The following is a 22,739-nucleotide window of genomic DNA, read 5'->3' on the forward strand; positions in this document are numbered from 1 at the left end:
GAATCCAGAATTAAGAATTAATTTCATTTTAGAGACTACTTAAGGGAACAATTGGGAATTTTTACTGTAGGAAGCATCTCACATTTCTATAAGGAGGTCCCTGACTTTGGCAGGAAGACAAACTGGAAGATTTTCCAAAGTAATAGTCAATACTTAGATAAACTCTAAATGCACAGAATGTTCTTAAAGCTAATTTTGACATATTAATAAAAATAAGACACCAAATCTTGCGATAAAGAAATGTTTCTAATTTCTAGTTTGGATGGCTTTCATCAAAAGTATTCTATTCTCTGAATGAACATCCTAGTGCAAATACCAACAATATGGAAATGGATTCTGGTCAAGGACACATGTAACATCCAGTGGAATTGTGAGTCTGCTACAGGAAGGGAGGAGAGGGGGGTGGGGAGGGAGGAATAGAAAATGATTTTTGTAACTAGGGAATAATGTTCAAAATTGACCAAATTAAAAAAAATAAATAAAAAGTATTCTATTATAATTCTTACATAATGAATTTGAATGTGTGACAACTATCTTTATTTAAAAAGTGGAATGATTTTTTTCACTCAAAATTTTCCATGACAATGGAGTACAGAAATTAAGGGGGGGGTATAGAGGTGAGCAGACAGTGAGGTGGTTCAGTGGATTGAGAGCCTGGCCACAAGATAGGTTCTGGGTTCCATTCTGGCCTCAGACACTTGCTAGCTGTGTGACCCTGATAAATCACTTAATCTTCATTGCCTAGTACTTATTGATCCTTTTTTCCCTTAAAATCAGTACACAACATTGATTCTAAGACAAAAGGTAAGGGTTTTAAGAAAGAAAGAAAGAAAAAGAAAGAAAGAAAGAAAGAAAGAAAGAAAGAAAGAAAGAAAGAAAGAAAGAAAGAAAGAAAGAAAGAAAGAAAGAAAGAAAGAAAGAAAGAAAGAGAAAGGAAGGAAGGAAGGAAGGAAGGAAGAAAAAAGAAAGAAAAATGGCATCTATGATTAAAGAATAGTGAATGTCAGTATGTCAGTATGTCAGTATTTTGACTATAATGATAATTTACTAATTTTTTTTCCATTATCTCTATGTGGTAGATACTTGAATAAATAATTTAGTAAAAAAGTCACTGACCATTGAATTTTTGGTTCCTTCTTTTATTGGTAATATCAACAGTTTTTGCATTTTTTCTACAGGAAATAGTCAAACATTGAATAATAAAACATAGATTTAGAATAAACTATACAAATAAAATGATTCAAAATGCTTTCACCAAATAATAGATAATAACAGTATTTCAATCCTTCAAATAATTGAATATTAAACAACAATAATAATTACTCTCACTGCTATATCAAAAAGCTTATTAAACACCTACTATGTGCCAGCTATTGTGCTAGGTGCTGGAAAAGAGCCCGAGCCCTCAAGACTTACATTCTATTAAGGAAGATAACATGTATGTATACAAGTATATAAAAAACTTATGAAAAATAAATACAATGTATTTTGGGGAAGAGGAGGCAATAGCTTCTGGAGGGCTTAAGATGACCTTCATTTAGAAAGTGCCTTTGATTCAGTTTTCAATGGGAACTTAGAGTTTCCAAGTAGTGGAAGTGAGGAAGAATTGGATTCCAGGCATGAGAAACAGCCTGTAGACCACAGAGTATGAAAACTGCAGACTAGGTAAGACTGGAAATAAGTTAGGGGTAGGTTTTGAAAAGTTTTAAATGCAAAACATTTAATAGACACATAAACTCTATAAATACAATAAAATGAAAAAGTCAGGTTTTTATATAATGCTCAAAAAAGCAAAACTATGATGCAATATGAATCAACTTCACTAATTGGATAGATCCAATGATAGTCAGGTTAAGTGGATGACAAGCACACAATGATGTGTGAGTTGAAATTCCAATCGAGTTTAGGTCCTTTGGACTGTGAGGCTTTTTTCAGTGCCAAATCAGAAAAGGGATTTCTTTGACATCTTCTTGAGTCTGGAACTATTTTTTAAAAAAAAGAGAGAGAGACACTCAGTAAAGCAAGCAGATGGTTATTGCCAACAATCACAGTGATGACTTTCCATCAATGAAGCTTTATTTTTATGAATCATCAAATTCTCTTTCCCTTGTTCCTTTTATGGGTCACCAAATCCCCTTTCCCTGGATCTATTGCTATTTCTAGATATTCAAACAATTAACAAATCAATGTCTTGTCTATAAAAAGTTGTTAAGGAATAGCCCCCATTATAGATCAGGTAGGTAGTAAAGTAGATAGAGTGCTGGGCCTGGAGTCAGGAAGACTTATTTTCCTGAGTTCCAATCTGGCCACAGACACTAGTTATGTGATCCTGGGCAAGTCACTTAACTCTGTCTTGGTTTCTTCATCTATAAAATGAGCTAAAGAAGAAAAATGAACTGGAGAAGGAAATGGCAAACCACTTCAGTATCTTTGCCAAAAAAAAACAAACCCAACTGGGCTCATGGAGAGTTGGACACAACTGAAAAATGACTGAACATTCATAGACCATAGCAAGGAGAATTATAGGATCATGATCACCTCCCTATTAAGGAAAGGAAGGATTCTAATATGCCATATTGGAACTAAACTAAAAACAAGAATGATATTTAAGTAAATCTAAAAGTAATATTTTGCTCCCAGTAGGATGGGGATGGGGAAATGGGTCAGAAAGAACTCTGGAACTAAAATAGCCTCATTTCCTGATTTAAAAAGTTAGATTTTAAGCAGCTGACTGAAGAGGAACTCCCCAAAATCAGAATGACAAAAGAGAATACTCTCTACCCATTCACATTCATTGAGAAACAGGCTCATAAATTGTATATCTCAATACCTCAAAATCCTAAGGACATTTTTCACCCATGTTTCCTTTGGATTAGCACACACGACGTGTTTTCTGGTATAAAATCTGGAGAGGAAAAAAGACATCGCTTATTTTAAGTTTTGAGCATTCTCATATTTTCAAGAAAATGGCTTTATTTCACATATTTAACATTCTATTGTTTTCACAAAATGAAAATAATCCCTTATTAGACATATTATTAATAGAAAGGGAACCATAGCTATGTTTGCATAACTGGAAATGCACTGGATCCCAAGTTTTAGAAGAGCATTCTCCCCTCCCCATTCTGGTACTACTTATGATGGTCAGCATGGCATGCCACATTATTTGTTAGCCATCTTAATTTCGTGGGAAGGACCCTAAATTCCATCAGAAAAGCTACTTTCCCCCATTGTCAACAGGTAAAGGGTTAACAGCCATTTGCCAGGTATGTTTTAGAAGAATGTTTGTTTAGCTATAAATGGACTAAATGGTTTTTAAGGTTCTCTCTACCAACCAGATTGTCAGACATCCCTTCAGCTTCAATTTCTTTATTTCTAAGTTGAAAATATTAATATTTGTATTACATACCTCACAAAGGTACTTAAAGAATATGCAAAAGGATATATATCTAAATATATTAACATATTGATTATTACATAATATATAAATATACCATATATTGAGTTATATTTTATGGTATATAATCATATTAGAGCATCCTTAAGCTATTAAAGATTTTTATCTAAATATTTTAATATCTTAACATTTCCAATGAATATGCATCATGAAGTGGTTATTAGAATTGTAATTTAGCCAGGTGTGTGACCCTGGGCAAGTCACTTGACCCCCATTGCCTAGCCCTTACTACTCTTCTGCCTTGGAGCCAATACTCAGTATTGACTCCAAGACAGAAGGTAAGGGTTAAAAAAAAATTGTAATTTAGAACTCATCAATAAAACATTGCAACAAAACCATGTGTTGACATTCATCCATTTCTTCACATACAATATTCATGGGAAGGAGGACAAGGCTAAATAATAATGTTACCGCTAGCTTTCCTGACCATGACATTCTAATGACTTGTCATTTAATTCTTCAAAAAGCTAAGATTCATTGGTGGAGGGTCCCTACACAATGGATCGCCACAAACTATAAGGAAAAGTCTTTGAGATTTGTCTGAAGCTCAGAGGCTAAATGCCAGAAACAGAATTAGAATACAGATCTTCCTAACTATTTAAGTTAAGCATTCTGTCCCAGGATGCTACATTGACTTTGTGCACCTGTCTAAAAAAAGGGGTGTGGTTTGCTATACATCATTCATATACATATACATATGAATGATGTATAGCAAACAACCTACATATGCAAACAATCTCTCTATATATAGATGATACATATAGTTAGTTATAGGATATATTGAGAGATGATATCTATATATTTAGATGAGGGAGAGAGACAGAGACAGAGAGAGAGAGACAGAGAGGGGGAGAGAGAGAGAGAGAGAGAGAGAAGAGAGAGAGAGAGAGAGAGAAAAGAGAGAGAGAGAGAGGGAGAGGGAGAGGGAGAGAGAGAGAGAGAGAAGAGAGAGAGGGAGAGAGAGAGAGAGAGAGAGGGAGAGAGAGAGAGAGAGAGAGAGAGAGACAGAGAGAGGGAGAGAGAGAGAGAGAGAGAGAGAGAGAGAGAGAGAGAGAGAGAGAGAGAGAGAGAGAGAGGAGAGAGAGACAGAGAGAGGGAGAGAGGGAGACAGAGAGAGAGACAGAGAGAGAGACAGAGAGACAGAGACACAGAGAGAGAGAATATACATACACGTGGGAAATTCTTTGATAGTCTCTCACACCTGGAATGCTCTCTGTCCTCATCTTTGCCTCCTGGTTCTCCTGGCTTCCTAGTCAGGTCCTAGCCAAAATGATACCTTCTACCCAACGCCTCTCCCAATTCTTCTTAATTCTAGTCCCCTCCTTCTGTTCACTGGTGCTGTTTATTCTATATGTAACTTGCCTGTACATATTTGTCTATTTGTCTTCTCCCCCGTTAGACTGTGACCTCCTTGAGGGACTGCCTTTGCTATTTTTGGCATCCCCAGCACTTCGCACAGTGCCTGGCACACAGTGGACCCAAATGCTCGTGAACTGACTGACTTTATATTTGTTTACAGAGTTGCTTAAAGGAAGCTTATGAGGATGACCTTCACAATCTTTCTGTCTGAGTGCCAGAGATTTCCAAATGCACATGCATCATTTCACCAGGGTGGCTGCCCCGCCTCAGCACTTACATGATGGCATCAATGTCACAGGCTTCATAGGACCGCTGTTCTGCATAGCCCTTGATGAATTTACTGTTGATAGGATGTTCTATATACTGAAGGCAGCAATCGAAGCTGCTAGCTGCTGAAAGGAGAAGAAGAGGAAATCAGTCATTAGAAATGAAGTCATCTTCTGGCCAACATTCTAGACACAGTAAAGCTCCAGGGTGTCCATCTAGTGAGCTAGGCTCATTCAATGCTTCTGCCACTGATTAGCTACGCTGACTTTTCTGGACATAACAGTTAATACTGTTTTACATCCTTGCTACTCGCGGCCAGTACTTTGATCACTTATTACAGCTATTGCCAATATGAACTTCAATGGTTTCTCATAGGAAAAGTCCTTAGTCTTAGAGGGACTGTAATATACCAAGGAAGGGATGCAACATGTACATTTAAAAAAGTACAAATCAATATGAATTATGACAAAGACAAAGGAAGGGGCTGGGAAGTTTTGAGTAGGGAAAGATTACTTTTAGCTGGGGAGCTCAAGGAAGGCTTCTTGGAAGAGGTTGCCCCTGAACTGAGAATGAATGAAGAAAAAAAAATCAGATAAAGTAGGTTCTACCTACCTCTCTCAAAGTTTTACATTATTGATCTCATACTTAGCCTGCTGTGCCCATGCTTCCTTTCCCACACTTGCATTATTTTCCCAGGAGAGAATAAAACATAGTCTGGCACTTCCCCCTGCTCTTTTCCATCCCAGAGATTTACCTGTCATGGTCTTTCAGAATGAGCTCCTTGCAAGAAAGGAGTTCTAGCATCCTTGCAAAATGAATGAGTGCCACTCACCTTGAGCCCTGTCAGAGAGGCAGAGCAGCATGACTTTCATCAAAAATGCCAAGATTAGGATCTTGCTGCCAAATTGGGCCATTTTCCACTCTGTGTGCTAATCCGTTGGGACCTGCTGCTCGTGTGAGTGCCCTGGAACACCAGCTAGCCCAATCTGACAGCTGGGAGCAAAAGCTGGATTATATAGTCTGTGAGCTAGCTGGGAATGTCCACAGAAGGCGTGTTCTCCCATGGGGTTTTCCCTTCACAGATGAACCTGCTCCCCAATGTCGTCATAAAAAAAGCACTCAGGGAAATCTTCCTCCTTTTCCCCAGGAAAGAAATTATATGGCAGTTCATTAAGGGTAGGGAAAAAGAAGAAGAAGAAGAAACAGCTGTTTTACACCCTCTAGCTGAGGTGAGATGTTTCTGAGATGATGTGCAAAGAGGGGAAGGAGTTACACCCTGTGCCAGAGAAAAACACTAGACTAGTTCAGTGCTAGGTTATACCACAGTGGTTTGTTCTGTGTAAACAGAGGATAAGATAGAGATGATAAAGGCAAGGTCAACCCCACTCAGTGACATTTCAGCATTCCAAGACCAGCCTAGCATTGTTTTACCTCCTTTGCTTTCTATAAGCTTTCAAGGAGGAGGAGGTGCTGTGACGTCCAATGACCTCTTGCATAATGCTCTCTAGATCATAGCACACTTGGAATTGGTGCCAGAGGACCCTGGAGTCCTATTCTAAGGCCAAGGGAAAATATTCAAATATTGTTGTAATGATTCCCAATATTCTTGTGGGTAGGAAAGGGAAACCATGGGAGCTGAACTGATCACAGTAGGGCTGATGGAGCCTAAGGATCAGATTCCTAGCTGGTTTGATTTGAAACCTTTGCCTTCCGTCTTAGAATCATACTATGTATTGGTACTAAAGCAGAAGAGTGGTAAGGACTAGGCAATGGGGGTTAAGTGACTTGCCCAGGGTCACACAGCTAGGAAGTGTCTGAGGCCAAATTTGAACCCAGGACCTTCCATCTCCAAGCCTGATTCTCAATCCACTGAGCCACCCAACTGTCCCCAATTTCTTTTCAAATGTACAAACTACCCTGCAAAATGTTCCAGTTCTCTAGCCCAGAGAATCGTTCTTGTTTCATCCCTTTCCTAGGCTTTTATGGCTGATTGTGAGAAAGGCTCTCTAGGTTTGAGGACTATACTAATTAAAGAATTTTGAGCAATGTGATCTCCTCTGATAGGCTGGCAGTTCCTGGAGGGGAGGGATTTTCATTTCATTTTCATATTTTCCTGGCACTTAGCTTGGTGTGTGGTACAATAATAGGGAGTTCATAAATGTTTGTTGATTGAATGGTACCTAATATATAGCAGGAGATTAATAAATGGTTTCTTGATTGATAATTAAAATTTCAGTGAATAGTGACAAGTGAAGATTTGCCCACAACTAAAAGTTTTCTGATAAGAACAGTTTGTCCTGGGCAGTGCTCTCCTTTGGGGCAAGTCTGAGTCCATCTTTCTTGCTATTCTTCTGTGTGGGTCTCTCTTTTATCATGTTTCCTGTGTTCATGTGTCTTTGTTATTCCAGGTCTTTTTCCCTCTCCTTAGAAAGATTCCATTCAGTTGAGGAGCTCAAGGAAGGCTTCTTGGAAGAGGTAGCCCCTGAACTGAGTCTTGAATAAAGGGGAAAAAAAAACAGATAAAGTAGGTTCTACCTACCTCTCTCAAAGTTTTACATTACTGATCTAATACTTAGTCTGCTGTGCCCATGCTTCCTTTCTCACACTTGGTTTATTTTCCCAAAAGAAAATAAAACATAGACAGAGCTGGGTAGGACAGCAGGGGCCACTTAGTCTAACCCTTTTATTTTACATCTGAGGAAACTGATGCCCAGGGATGAAAAGTCAATTAGCATTTATTAAGCAGCAACTATGTGCCTAGTTCTGTGCTAAATGCTGGGGATACAGAGAAAGGCAAAGATAGTCTTTGCTTTCAAGGGGCTTACATTCTAATGTGGGGGAGACTGCATACAACTATGTACAAACAAGAGGGTAGATGGGGGATAGTCTCAGAAAGAAGGCTTGAAGATGAAGGAAGATTGAGAAAGGTTTCTTGTTGAAGGTAGGAATTTAGCCAAGATTTACAGAAAGCTGGGGGTGGGGGGGGGTAAGTGACTTGCCCAAGGTCATACAGATAGTGCCAGAGGTGGGGTTTTAACTGAGGTCTTCTGACTCAAGAGAGAGAGATTTCTCTTTACACTTTAACATGGTAGTCCCTCTCTCCCATTACTCTTCTTCTTCATTTCTCCTCTGTGGGAAGGAATTGTGGTGGTGGCTGCATATCTATATTTATTTCCATCTAATACTTTTATCATTGGGTAGCCAAAGACAGGAAAGTGGAGAAAGCTCTTGATTTGGAGAGAGAGAAGCAGGGATCACAGTTTGGCCCTCCTACATCTCACCTGAGTGTGATTCTGGCCACTTGGACTTCCTATATCTCAGCTTCCTCCTCTGTGGAATGAGAGTACTGGGCTAGATGATTTCTAGAGTCTTTCCTAGCTATAATCCTGTAATCCCAGGTAAAAAGTGCCTATGCAAGATCACCTGGGCAATTTGAGAAAAAAAATCAGGAAAAGAAGCGAAGTGTCCTTACTCCAAACTTGGCACTTCTTTTCTCATTCAATCACCCGCTAGAGTTCTTGATCAATAATTCATAAGTGTGAGAAGCTTTAGAGATAGAAGGGAACTTGGAGCTCTTCTAGTCCAACCCCTTCATTTTACAGATGACAAAACTGAGGTGCAGAGAAACTATGTCAGTAATAGAGAAATATCAAGTAAAAGAGTACTAGAAATGAATCCTGTTTCACTTGTCAGCCTACTGAATCCAAATCCAGGGAGCATTCCCTGGCACAGAATTGATTTGTTCAGTTGATAAAGAGCCTGAAAGGTCTTCTGAGCACATGCTCCATCTTTCAGTATTCAAATGAGTGATTCAATTTGATTTCATCATCCCATCTTGACTTTCAGTGTAGGTGGTGAGGTTTGGTTTGCTTTTGTAACTCTTGCATTGGCCAATGCAATTCCATCTTTTATGTCATCAGCAGTCAGTTTCTGTATAGATGTGGGAAAAAAAGGAGGGGAAAGGAAAAGTCATGTTCAAAATTTAATGGAATATTTTTCTAAAATTTGAGAACAGTTTGTGAAATCCCAGACTTAATATTTTGGTAAAGCGATTGCTTAATTTTTTTTTCACAGAAAATATCCCAAATTGTGCCAGACCTACAAGGAATGGAAACCACAAAAAGCCAAATAAAAAAACGGGACTAGTACTGGAAGAAAAGCTGCCTTACTCAGCCTTAATGTCTACTGTATATCAAATCTATCCACAAGCATTTATTAAATGGTTAGTATATGCCAGATACTGCTAGATGCTAAGGTGACAAAGACAAAAATGATAACTGTCCCTTCCCTCAATAAACTTACACTCCTTTTGGGTGGGGTGGCTGCAGATAAACAAGAATATACAAAATAAAGGTTTTTTGTTTGCTTGTTTATTCGTTTGTTTTGAAGGGGAGACACCACCAGCTGAGGGGGTCAGGAAGAGCAGAATGTTTCAGCTTCTTCTTTATCATCTGGATCCATTTTTAAAAAATATAATTTTATTCATTTATTTTTTAAAAAAATATTTTCCATGTTCTCTCCCTCCCTCTTCTGGAGCTGACAAGCAATTCCACTGGGTTATACATGTATTATCACTCAAAACCTTTTTCCATATTATTCATTGTTGTAATAGAGTAATCTTTTAAAACCAAATATTGGGTCCATTCTTTTGCATGCCCCTTCCTCCTTTCCCTTTTTGCTAATTTAGGATTTTTTTTCTCCTTAAGAAGCTCCTTTTCGGGTAAATGATGCATCAATTTTTCATATTTTTTCCTACCCTTTTCCTTAAGAATCTCTGATCATCCTCCTTGTGCCTCATTCCATTCTAATAGATGCTGATTTTCTTAGAATGATAGGTAGACTTTTCCAAATGGTAGAGAGGCTTCTACTAACACAAACATGTCCTTCCCCTTAGACATGAGGGTTTAGAGAAGATTTCCCATAACTTAAGCAGAGATTTAAATTAAAATTTTAATTAAAAAACTTAAAGCAGAAAACTTACTTCTTTTCCCACTTTTGTTGAGTGATGACTTCATTTCACTTTTGAACTGAGAAACCTCAGCTCTTTCATGTGCCCATCCTCAATACTGCCACAACGCTTTCTTACACAGACTTTCCCAATTAGGATGTTAACCTAGTATCATTCTCTTTATTCAATCAAGCTCATCCTCACTGGAAGATCTCCTTACTAGAATATGCTCTCCAAAAAATCACCTTGAAGGCAATTGATTTGAGCAAAAGTCAGTAAGTTCTTTGTCATGGAAAAAGTGTTGCGTGTGACTGATCATTGTTCCTATTTTCCTTTCATTGAGTTCTAGGTTGGGGACTTTTTACAAACCTTTGATTTCACTCTTGATTTCACACTCCTCTGGGGACAGAAACTTCAAGGATTACAAATCAACAAATATTTAATAAGGACTTACTACGTAACAGGGGTTTTACTGTGTGACTGTCCTGATTCCTTTAAAATAATACATACCATTCATTAGGCTATGACACTGATTATGAATTGGAAAGGATCTCTGAGCCATCTAGTCCAACCAATGGGGTGTTCGGTGTATGGGTGTTCAAGAAGGGTTAGCACTTCTGGTGTGAGGCTTGCCAAGCACTTTTCAGGGCTGCTCATTCACCTTTGCAATCCACCTGGCATTCAACTCTCAACCTGTGGCTCCAAGAAGCTGTATTATGCACAATGCCCCCATCATGGCAAACCATCTCAGCAGATGGGCTAAACCAGGGTAAGGATAACCAATAAGCCACAAACCTGTTAGTAAATTAGGGAAGTGTTTGCCTCAAGCACATGAAGACTTCCCTGGTAGAATAGATGGATGAGAACAATTTTTTCCAATGGCCATGAAGGTGGCTGTAGCAGAGGCCATGGAGTACTTGGAGCTTGATCAGAAATGGAAGACACCAAGGTCATCCATTGTATCCAGGGCTATTGCCAGTCATCCCGACTTTTGCCTGGCCACTGGATTTTGATGGCTGGAAGAGAGAAGTAAGGTTGACAATTGTGTGCAGCTCTGCCTCATTTAAATCCAATTTACATGCAAGTCAAGAAATCACCCTGTGATATCATTGGTCCCCTTCAAAATTGAAGGACAAACAACAACAAAAACAGTGCAACCAATTCCAGAACAAGTATCCCCTCTCCACTGACAATAATAGGTCAGAAATCCAACCTTTGCCTAAAAGCCTCCAGTGATGAGGAACCTACAGTCCACTCCCCTCTTGGTCACAGGTCAGAAGTTTTTCCTGTTATCAAATTTCAGTTTTCCCCTTTGCAGCTTCTACCCATTGTTCCTAGTCTGTCCTCTGGGTTCAAGTTGATCAGGTATATTCTGTCTCCTACATGACAAGCTTTAAGATACTTAACATAACCATCACCTCTCTTTCTCTTCTCTAAGATAATACATCAAATCATCAATAATTTTTCTTTGGATTCTCTGGATATAACTGATTATAATATTATATTTCTCACTTTTTTCACCATTACCCTAAGAGCAACATGGAATATTTTGCCAAATGATTTTTTAAAATGAAATTGACTGACAAAACCATGGTGTTTCAGTTCGGTCTGTAAAGGCTAATGATATGGGATCACTTCCATCATCCCAGATTTTTTAAAGTCATTTTAAGACTAGATAAAATTCTCTTAAAGATCAGAGATTTGATTTTTGAAATGAAATCAGTTTACTTGATTAAAAAATTAAATCTAATTTACATTGTTAACCTTTCAGTGGTGGAATAACAATTTTAGTGACTGTTCAAAAGGTACAAGATGAAAAATTCACAGTTAAATTTACATTTTTTTGAAACTGTTTTAGGAATTTTCTGTTTTCTAATCTGGGATTTTTCTGTTCTTCATAGTCAGAAAATCACTTTCCCTGGCAGAGAAAATAAGAATAAAGATTTCTACCTCTTCTTTATTGTCAGTTATGATTATCTCATCCATTCCAAATAATAATCTATCCCTTCATAGAATCCCTATTTATATTGAAGAGCCTTTAAAGATAATCTGTTTGTATTCCCTCATTTTACTGAAGAGGAAAAGCAGGACCCAGAGATGTTAACTCACCTTAGGTCACACAATGAGTAACAGAGCCAGAATCTACACTTGCTCCCCAAATTGGTACATACTGGATCAATTCATTGAAAAGCTTAGATGAAGAATGGTTCAGACAAACTCTAACCCTAAATGACTCAGTGAAAGCCACCCAAGCCCAATACAAGATCAGGGAAGACAGAAACAATTCTATCTCTTCTCAAATGGTTTTTCTTTCTACTCCTCTGACAGATGATCTCCCTACAACAAATAACACATTCTCTACTCATAGTCTCTATACTCTAATACAAATTATGCTTTGGTTCCATCAAATCACCTATGCTAGCAGCTTTCTTACTTTCTGGCACCTTTAAATAGCTCTTTAGAAATGCCAATGCAAGCTACTTCTTCTCTTGTTGGCTGCTCTAGCAGAAGTCAGAGATCTGGAGCAAATGTATCCTCACTAGAAATGGTAACAACTGTATATTTTTCTCCAAACAACCCCCCCCCATCCCTGAAGCATCCTAATCTTTCAATAAAATCAATCAATCAATCAATTAGATTGGCTGCTCTTATTTGGGAACCAGATAGATAGGTATAAAGTATACCATTAAGTTTGACTTTTTTAGAGGCAATCTCAGAGTTTCATCATATCCTGCCTAAGTAAGGATGGCATTTTGTTTTAATCTACTTTTATCATGACAGGAATTCACACCTTTCTGATACTACTTGTATGACCTTATACAAGTCAATTGTCCTGCTTGAACCGTAGTTTCTCATCTGTAGAATGAGAAGATTGGACTGTATAGCCTCTGAGGTAAAGACACCACCTTCCCTAGTGTTTTGTAGTTTACCAAATCTTTTTAATGGACTCACTCCAATTTTTCTTGATAGTTTTGTTCTGCAATGTAAATTTTCAATGAGGATCCATCATAACTTATTTTTCCTAGATTTTCTTCATCATATTTTTCATAGTTGCATCATAGATGAAATACTCTTAGGATCTGGATTCATAAGACACCAGTCCTGAAAACTCTCAACTCATGAGGCAAGTCATATAATCTCAGAAAGGTTTTACAACTGATTTCATGATATTCTAAGCACTAGTATTACGCTGTTTTATGAAGTTCAATTCAACAATAATATGACTGGTATTTCCACACCGGAGTAGTTTATCACAAAGGGGTACAAAGTCTACAAACTAAACTGCAAACTATTCATCTACAAACTACCTTATCCTCTCATCAAGATGAATTGTTTTCTTTGAACAGGTATTAAAAGGGAAGAATCTAGAAAAAGAGGAAGTGAACATTCTTAACTTTTCTTCCTCCCTTCATTTTGTCATTTCTACCTTTACAATATCTGTCATGTCTGTCTCCTTTTCTCCATTCTCATAACCACTACCCTAGTCCAGGCCCTCAATCTCTCTTACCAGGACTATTGCACTAACCTTCTAACATATCTCCCTGCCTCCATGCTCTTTCCATTCTAATCTATCTTTCCACTGACCTGCCAAAGTGATTTTCTGAAGGCAAAGGTCTGATCATATCACCTCCCACCCCTTTACTCAATAAACTGGAGTCTCCTTATTATCTACAGACTGTCTCACATACCTAGAATGCTCTCCTTCCTACCTTCTGCATTTTGGAACCTCTGATATTATTCAAGATATAGCTCAAGTACCTTCTTCAGTGTGAAGCTTCTCATTAGCTGTTAGCATTTTCCCTTCCAATATTATCTTGAATCTACTTCAAATAAAATACATCCCCAAATTTGTGTGTGTGTGTGTGTGCATGTTTCCTCCAATAAAATGTAAGTTTCTGAAGGGCAGGGATGGTTTTTAACCTTTCTTACCCACCCTACCCCCAACACTTAGCTTTGTGCCTAGTACCTAGTAAGTGTTTAATTAATGCTTTCTAATTGATTATTTTTCAGCATGGGGGTCAGAGAATATTTCTAGTACATCAAGGCAGAAGCAACATTAAAGATCCTACCTGGTACAGAATCCACTTCTCACCATTTTGAAGGATCTCTAAAGGAGATACAAGAAGGATGCTTTATTAAGCTTCACAACTTAGATGAAAACAAAGACCTGGGTTCAATGTATAGGAAATTGTTACTCATGAAACTGATATAGACAAGAGGTTTATTATTATGTGGTATAGCAAGTAGATTTTTTCAAAAGCATACTCCTGCTTACATACACAGACACAACAAACACACGCAAATACTAGATAGCGATATAGACAGAGGCTCATCTCTGCAGATATAAGAAACTCATGAAGCACAAAGTGGAAGGACACATGTCATGGGGGGAAACCCACTCAAAGTTGGGGTTCAAGTTGTAAACTTATGTATTAGCAGGGGATCAGGAACCAAAATTTGATAGGTAACTGAGAGGGAAGGAACAGATAAAGAGAAATACCACTTCCTTCTCAGGCAGAGCTGTCCCAGAGAAAATGGAGTTGGATCCCTAACCAGAGCTGAAGGGTAAGAGAAAATCCCCTTCAGTCTCTGTTACTATTCTCTTCTTTAACATGATTTCCTTAGTACATTGAAGATGTCTGGTTCCTCGGTAAGTTAAAAGATCTATTTATTAGGGGATAGGTTTGGGAAGAGGTAACAGGAAGTACCTAATCTATTTTTCCACCTAAAGTTTCTTCAGGGTTTGAAGCTCAGGTCTAGGGACTAAGTCCCAGAAGACCTTAGGATTTTTGTGTAGCCAAGATGATATATTTTCTTGAGACAGAGATATAGCCTTTTGAAGGAAATCTTTTGATGGGTAGGCTTTTGCCTTCCCCAAAGGGAAAAAGTCTCTATCCAACAATTATAAAGACATATGGTTAGTCTGGATCTCTTCAGTTCAATGAGGGATTTTTAGCCAGAGAAGCTCAGTGAGATTTGCTCCTTTCCTCCTCAGTTCAGAAGGAAAAAAGGGTGTATCCCCAACTGTTCACCTGCTTTTCTTAGCTGGAGATTCCATTCCCATCCCCCATTGGCAGCCAAAGTTCTATCTCCATCTTGCATGAGAAAACACTGCAAAATCCAGGCCTTGTATTTCTTCAGTATCTCTCTCTCTCTTCCACAAAAACCCTAAAAGTGGCTTTGGCTGAAAATCGGTAACTGGTGCCACATGTGAGAGGGACCATTCCTAATCAGACCCAGATGTGGTGGAGAAATGCTCAGGGACCCTTATCAATACCAGCTTTTCATAAAATTTGGGAAGGAGGAGTTACTTTATTAGCCCCAGAAACTGGGGAAAGATTTGATTTGACTATCCTTGGGCAACCCTGAAGCTGGTCAGGAATTTGATCTAATCTGAAACCATGAGAATTAATTGCCTGATACAGGGTTAACATAAGTCAGAACAGTGGAAAAGTACAACCTTGAAGATCTTTGGTTATATGCTTTAAGGATATTGCAATCATTTAGCTTAAATGACTCCATATTGTAGCCTTATCATTTAAACATAACATCAAACAATATGGAGATTAGAATTATCAAAAGGAGATACTTGAAAACAAAAAAAAATTCCAGAAAATATTTCTTTGGTTCATTTCAACTCAGGAAATATGGTATTATAAAGGAACTGTGGTTTTCCAGAAGTCTTTCTCAAGAAAAGTGAAAGTGTTGGCTCAAACACTGAGAGAAAATTATTCATTACATTTATACATGTGAACATCTGGTTTACCATTCTTTTGGAGAGAGTTCTGACATATGACTTGTTACCCCTGTAGAGCAGAGTAACTAATATAGGAAATTACATTTATCATCTCAGCCTTATGGAGATGGAACTGCAACATCTGGCAGCCTCCCTGTCAACAGTTTGCATAGTATGTTTCATGCAATAAGTACTTAATATACATTTACTGAACGTAATTGCTAAAGAGCATATGCTGAAGGGGTCCACATCTGAGTCTGCAGGAAACATAATGTGCTTTCAAGAGAGTTTAGAGTCAAGTTTTCCCTGAATTCTAATAAGACTCCAATTATGTGAAACTTTACTTCCCACAGAATGACATAAAGAAATAACTGCCTACTCAAAACTTTGGAGAAAAAGTTTGTAATCATAATTAACTACCCAGGCAGCCCTAGTATAGAGGGGAAAACACTTAAGAGTTGGGTTCAAATTCCACCTCTTCCATTATTTTATGGCCTTAGGTATATTATGTTTCCTCCATACCTCATTCTTTTCATTTGTAAAAAGAGAGGGAAATAGTTGATTTCTAAATTCCCTCCCAGTTCTAACAATATGTGAATCTATTAAATTTTATCTTCTGTATGAATTAAAAGCTGAAACATAGCAAAATTCAATGTGCTGTCCACTCTGCCTTACAATCTTTTGGGAATATTTCCATATTTTCTTCTCTCACGAAGAGAGCAAAATCAATATGGCTTTTGTGGTTCATCAGATTATTTACATAAATGCTGTGAACTCTTTAAAGATTTGTGCTAAGGAGATCGAAGAACAGGAAAGGGAGGGCCAGGAGGAAGTTGGAAGGGCAGTACCTATCAGCACTGTACTTTCCAAATGAGCCTCCAGGTATTTGATACATTTATTCTAGAGATCAAAGGTTGTAAATATTTAACTGCAGACTAAACAAATTGCTTTGTTGATGAAATCTGGGTAGAGCCATATTGTAAACTTCAGAATTCCCCTTCATACTTACTTAAAGAACCTAACCAAGCCAGATGTAATTATTATTTGATTGAGATGAAGAATTTTTTATTTAATAACTAAGCCAAAGTAGCTAGGGAATGCTACTTTTCCAAAAGCACCAAGTGTGTACTTTGGCCCAAATACCCCAGAAAACATGACTTCACTCTCAATACAAAGATTTCCATTTCGTCATCATGAATAGCAATGGGTAGGATTATGGACCATTTCTCTAAAAGTCCAGTCTGGAAGAGAAAGCCTTACCTAACAAGACTCACACATGAGTATTTGGGATTTCACTGTAGTAAGCTGGTAAACTCAATGCCCATCTGTGGTAAAAAAAAAAATTACTCTAATTTTCATATGTAACTAGTCTTTGTTTGACTCTAATTGTTTTAATTCTTAAGGAAGTATTCTAATTTTAATATGTAAATAGTATTGGTTTGACTCTAATTATTTTAACTCTTCAGACCTCCTAAGTGTTGAAACTAGTTGAAATTAAATCTTTTAACAACTGACATTTATATGGTATTTCAAAATTGGTTCCCTCATTTGAGCTTTTTAACAACCAGATAAGATAAATACTACAGGAATTCTCATTACTACTATTTTACAGATAAGAAAACTGAAGTTGACAACAGATATAAGCCTTATGCATGGATAACCAGTTAGTAGTTTTCAGAGATGGAATTTGAACTTTTTTCTGATTCTAAATATTTTCCTCTTTATACATTTGTCAGTGTAATAGGGAATGGCACAGAGACTATCAACAGAGTGTATACAACAGGCTGATGCATGTTCCCTACACAAAGAGCTTCCCAAAGAGTCATTATGACCTGTAATGGAGGTGCCAAGGTGAAACTTGAATACAATTGGACATTCTGTAACCAGTCCTGGTCTACTAATCCTATGTTTAGGATTTAGGCTACAAAAATGTAGCCATTTTTGATTGGCTACATACCTGGAATTGAACGTATCGTCATAAAGACTTGAGTCAGACTTGACCTTGACTTTTTTGGCCATTTTATCTTTGACTGTGATCTTGATGGATATTTTGGACTCTTTAGTATAATTAGTCAAAGTATATTTTAGTATATTTTAGTCAAAGACAATTCTACAAGGTGAGAGACCTTGTCCATGTTGGACCTCAGTCCGTGGATTATTCATTTATTCTTTTCATTTTAGAAGATGAGATTGTCAAGTGGGTTTCTCAATTTCTGAGTTTTGTAGGCAGCTTGGTATCAAATAACAGAGAAGCAAAGAATCCATCCTACAATAGTGGAGATGAGACCTCCGGACACAAACTTGACAGCATTTTTGCTATGTAGAAATTGATCTGAGAGGGAGCCCACTCTCCCCAGAGACCAGAGTACAATATTGGAGGATGTATCCCAGAGGTGTTGCAGATGGGGGGATGTTTGTACATTTGCTCTAGCTATATCTTCAAAATAATTATCCCTGTAATTATCCCCTTATAAAATGCCCTTGACTTTAACTGGTTAAATGGAACTTAAGAGCTAATCACAGGCACCTAGAAATGTAAAAATACTCTTGGAAAAGGTGTGTACTGATAACAGTAGAGAAACTGAGTAGTTGATATAGCCTTCCTAGCCATGAGAGCATAAGACTAACATGTACTCAATACACAAATATAAGACAACATATGAATAATAAGCGATATTTGGTTATGTCTAAAAAAGAGCTTACATTCTTCCATACTATGTCCCTTGCACAGAGTATCTTCTATAAAACTATCACAGTGGGTCTTGATTAATTCTCCAAATGTCAGGCTATATGCAATAGACCCACCTTGCAGAGAACACATTTTTCTAAATTTAGAGTCAATAATAAAGACAAGGCAATCAATGAGAGAGGTGGGTATACTTTTTTCCAATCTGTGTTGAGCAATGTACTGTATTGCCCGGGGAAAAGATAGTTTAGAAAAAGTTTTGTGTGAGTTAATCAACCTTATCAAGGAATTATTTATCAAAATGTAACTCTGATTTGGGAAAGAAGTTCATAGTTGGCAGTAATCTGAAGGAAAACAACACTAAGAGATACCTGAATACAAAACAATGTGATCAGCATTTCTGACTCAACAGGGAAGGTGATGAAATATACCTTCTTCCTTTTGGCAGAGAGGTTGTGAACTATGAGTATATGTTAGCACACATGGCTAACATGCCAGTTTCTTTTGCTTAATTATCCTTTATTACATAAATCAATTCACCAGGGTAGACTGAAGTGATGGGAACCAGTGTTAAAAATGACATTGATGAAACTAAAATTAAAATAAAGATGTCAGAGAAGCCTGGAGATGGAATGAACCTTGGACATTATCTAATCTTCATTTTACAGATGAAATGACATGATTTGACAAAAGTCACAGTTATTATAGCCCTTGAGACTTGGAATAGAAAGGGCCTGTGAAGTATGGAGTTCAACACTCTCATTGAGGAAACTGAGGGCTGGAGAGTATATCTGGTTTACCCATAGTTACACACAGAGTCAAATTGGGATTTAAAAGTACTCAGATCCCAGACCCTCTGAATCCAATCTAGCTCCCTTTGCATTGTAATATACTACCTCAAATATTATATGATAAAGCTAAATTCTACTTTAAATTTAATTCTAACTCATATTCCTATAATGCTCTGCCAAATTTCTCTGCTAAAGTCTTTGGCAAAGCCTGTGATACCTCACCACATTATATATTACACATATTACCATGTTTCTCAATACTTCACAGGTGCCCATTGGGCATGAAACCAAAAATAATATCAGATAGCTTCTGTAATGATATAACATGCCTTCCAGCTTTGGCTAGAAACTATATCTCAGTCATCTCTGTGCCAGTTTATGTCTCCCTATAGCTTGCAGGGAAATTGAGAGACTAATTTTATTAGTTCTAAACATGTTTCCATTCATATTGGAACTTAGTGGTGTTTCAGATCTTCACTCTGCTAGTTGGGCTCTACTAGTCAGGGTAAGACACTGATCATAGGCTCATAAATTTAAAGCTGGAAGGGACTTTAGAAGTCATCTAATCCAACCATATCAATTTATAAGTGAGGAAACCCAGGCAAAGAGAGGTGATTTGCCCAAGGTCACATGGATAGTACAGGGCCTAGTCAGGCCAATAATAATCATGATAATGATAAGGGAGAGGTAACAGAGTATAATGGTTAGTGGTCCATCCTTGGAGTCAGGAAGATGTGGGTTCAAATTCTATCTCTGTCATATATTAGGCATGTAACAATTTGATTGGCAAATCACTTAAATTTTCAGTTTTCTTTCTTTTTTTCATCACTACCTCTAAACTCTCTAAAACTATGTTGAGTTCCTTATGTACTTTGGTAAGTGGAATCTCTATATCAGGAGTTACTCATACTTGAAATTAAATCCCTACACTGATTAAATAATAGATTTCAAAATAAAGTCAAATGTTTATAATTAAAATAGCACAAAAAAGTGCATTTCTGATAGTAATCCTTTGAGCCACACATTACAAGTAATATCTCCATTTTATAGGTGGGGATATTCAGGTAAAATGACTTGTCTGAGATGCCCTAGCTGGTAAGTGTGAGCACTGTGATACAAACACAGGTCTCCTACCTTTCAGGTCTAATATTTCCTATATACCAACATAACCAAAGCAACTATGTTATTCCACATGGTTTAGATAGCTTCTCTTTATCCAATAGCCTTGGGTTATAAGGTCCTAGATAAGTTAGCAGAGCTATCTCAAAACAAATCTATCATCACTATGAGGAAAAAAATAGCATAGTCCAGATAATGGTGAGTCAAAGGACTCATTGCTATGTAGGAAAAATACTGCATTATTTTGCATGAAGTCTTCTGAAAAAAATAGTCAACAGGATGGACCCTATGTCATGAGCTACCTTGGTAAGTCCTTGAAGTGTGTTGAAAAAGAAGAGAAGTTTACATGAAAAAAAAAATTACTCTCTACTTGTAATTATTTCTATAATTATGTAATTAGCCATTTAGTAAATGTTTATATCCCTAAATTCATAAGATTTCTCCACAATTCCAAGGAAATTCACTAGCACATATAGAAAAGGTCTAGCAAATACCAATACTGAGAGATTTTATTAAACATACATCAAAAGCCAACATTGTTTACTATAAAGAACTTGAGCACTCTTAGAGGAGTGAGATATAAATGGGAAATATGAAGGAAGAACCATTATTAAAATTTGAACATAAATTTATCTATGAGCATTCATGGAGAACTGGCTATATATCCAGTGCTACTCTAAGTGATGGTTGGTGGTTGTTCTTCATACTTGAAGATGACCAAAATAACATCATGATTTTGGAGTCAACATAGAGTGTGTCCAACTGTGGCTGAGCAGACCAATACATTTCGAAGGCTCTACCACAGGTTAGACACAAAGTCTTTCTTAACAGTTGTGATGGAGATATCTCTAAATTTGCATATTTCAATAGGTTTTAAGTGATATGTATAACCCAGGAGGGGGAAGGGAAAAGGGGAGGAGACAACATGAATCATGTAACATGGGAAAAAATAAAAAAATTTAAATAAATTACATATTTCACTTTACTTTTGAGCTACTGCAATTCTGCTTTGGTCATAGAACACCACACCTTCTTTGATGTGGACTTGCCAATGTCTTCCTGGCTCATAATAAATACCAAATTTCTTTAGATAAACCTTCCTACCAATATGTCAGTGTTTGCCTTGTGTGTGTTCTTTATAAAATAGTCTTTTAGGCAAATGTACATTTGGCACTGAAACAATGGGTTCAGTCCATAGGAATTATGCTCCCTGCATTAGAGTTTGAGTGATTGGCTGTTCAGCTCAAGAGAGGTAAGACAATTATCAGAAGACATACAAGAAGAATATCAGAAAACTTAATGTTAACAGATTAGAGCACTTGTCCATGAGCGAACATTTTGTCGCTGACTCTAAGTGATATGAGACATACAGAAGAGGTATCCATTCAGCCATTCATTCAACACACACTATTAAATGCCTTCAAATTCAAAGCCTGAATATCTCATGTATTACTCCTGACATGATGGACCTTGGGCACTTTGGAAGCCTCTCATTTCTTGGTTCCTTTCACTCTAACCAAAGTGCTACCAGGAATGTAAGTCTATGGCATTTCTTCATCTCCCTCTGTAAGCTCTTGGGATCATAAAGCATCAGACGCTGAATACATTTTATTTACTCAATAGAGAACAGCGAAAGGACTTGCACTTAAGTTCACAGAAAGTTGAAAGCTCCTTTCATCCTTTTGGTGGTCCTGGCAATTTCCTAATCCTAATAGAGACCTTCTGTGACTTAATATTACTGAACAGACTGGGCATCAAGACTTATTCTTTCTTGCTGCTATCTTCTAATCATTTTTATTGCTCCCTTCTCTTTGCTCACTTCCAAGTCACTCAATTTAGTGACTCATAATTACCTCTGAGATTGAAAAAAAAAAATCAAAGTCCTCCACTTGGCATTGAAAGCCCTTTACAATCTAGTCCAGATCTGCCTTTTTGAGTCTAATACATATTACACCCTTTCACACCCTGCCAAAATGGCTTCCTTTCTAATCTTCCCATATGACGTCCTATCTTACGTCTCTGGGCTCTCATTGCCTCTCATGCCTAGGACACATGCCCTCCTCACCTCTTCCCCAGAGAGCCTTAGTTTCCTTCAAATATTAGCTCAATTGTTAATAGATGAAACCTTTCATGATTACCCAAGTGCTCGTGATAGCCTCCCAACACACAGTCAAATTACCTTGTGTTTACTTTGCACATAATTTGGATTTATTTATGTTTGGATTTTGTCCCCACCATTAAAATATAAGCTGCTTGGGGATGGGAATTTTTGACTTTTTAGAGCTTAATAAATGTTTGTTGATTGATGGATTGCTGGCTTAGCCTACTGATAGAAAGATTCTCCTCCATGATGTTAGGCTCCTCTTCCTCAAGTA

The 22,739-nt window shown here is 37.4% G+C and overlaps 1 protein-coding gene across 2 annotated transcripts; it reads right to left on the bottom strand.

Moving 5' to 3' along the window:
* Positions 1-1,002: 1,002 nt before the first annotated feature.
* On the bottom strand, positions 1,003-6,561 carry CCL20 (C-C motif chemokine ligand 20). 2 transcript variants are annotated; one of them, XM_001373394.4, is made up of 4 exons: positions 5,916-6,561; positions 5,094-5,208; positions 2,831-2,905; positions 1,003-1,982 (listed from the first exon to the last, which is right to left on the bottom strand). In XM_001373394.4, exons 1-4 carry the CDS (start codon positions 5,995-5,997, stop codon positions 1,943-1,945), a joined length of 312 nt encoding a protein of 103 aa, XP_001373431.2. In that variant the 5' UTR covers positions 5,998-6,561; the 3' UTR covers positions 1,003-1,942. The 2 variants fall into 2 exon arrangements, with proteins under 2 accessions (XP_001373431.2, XP_007502210.1); XM_007502148.3 differs by having other exon boundaries at positions 5,094-5,205; positions 5,916-6,560.
* Positions 6,562-22,739: the final 16,178 nt, after the last annotated feature.

This window comes from Monodelphis domestica, chromosome 8 (assembly GCF_027887165.1).
Source record: "Monodelphis domestica isolate mMonDom1 chromosome 8, mMonDom1.pri, whole genome shotgun sequence".
Lineage (NCBI taxonomy): Eukaryota > Metazoa > Chordata > Mammalia > Didelphimorphia > Didelphidae > Monodelphis > Monodelphis domestica.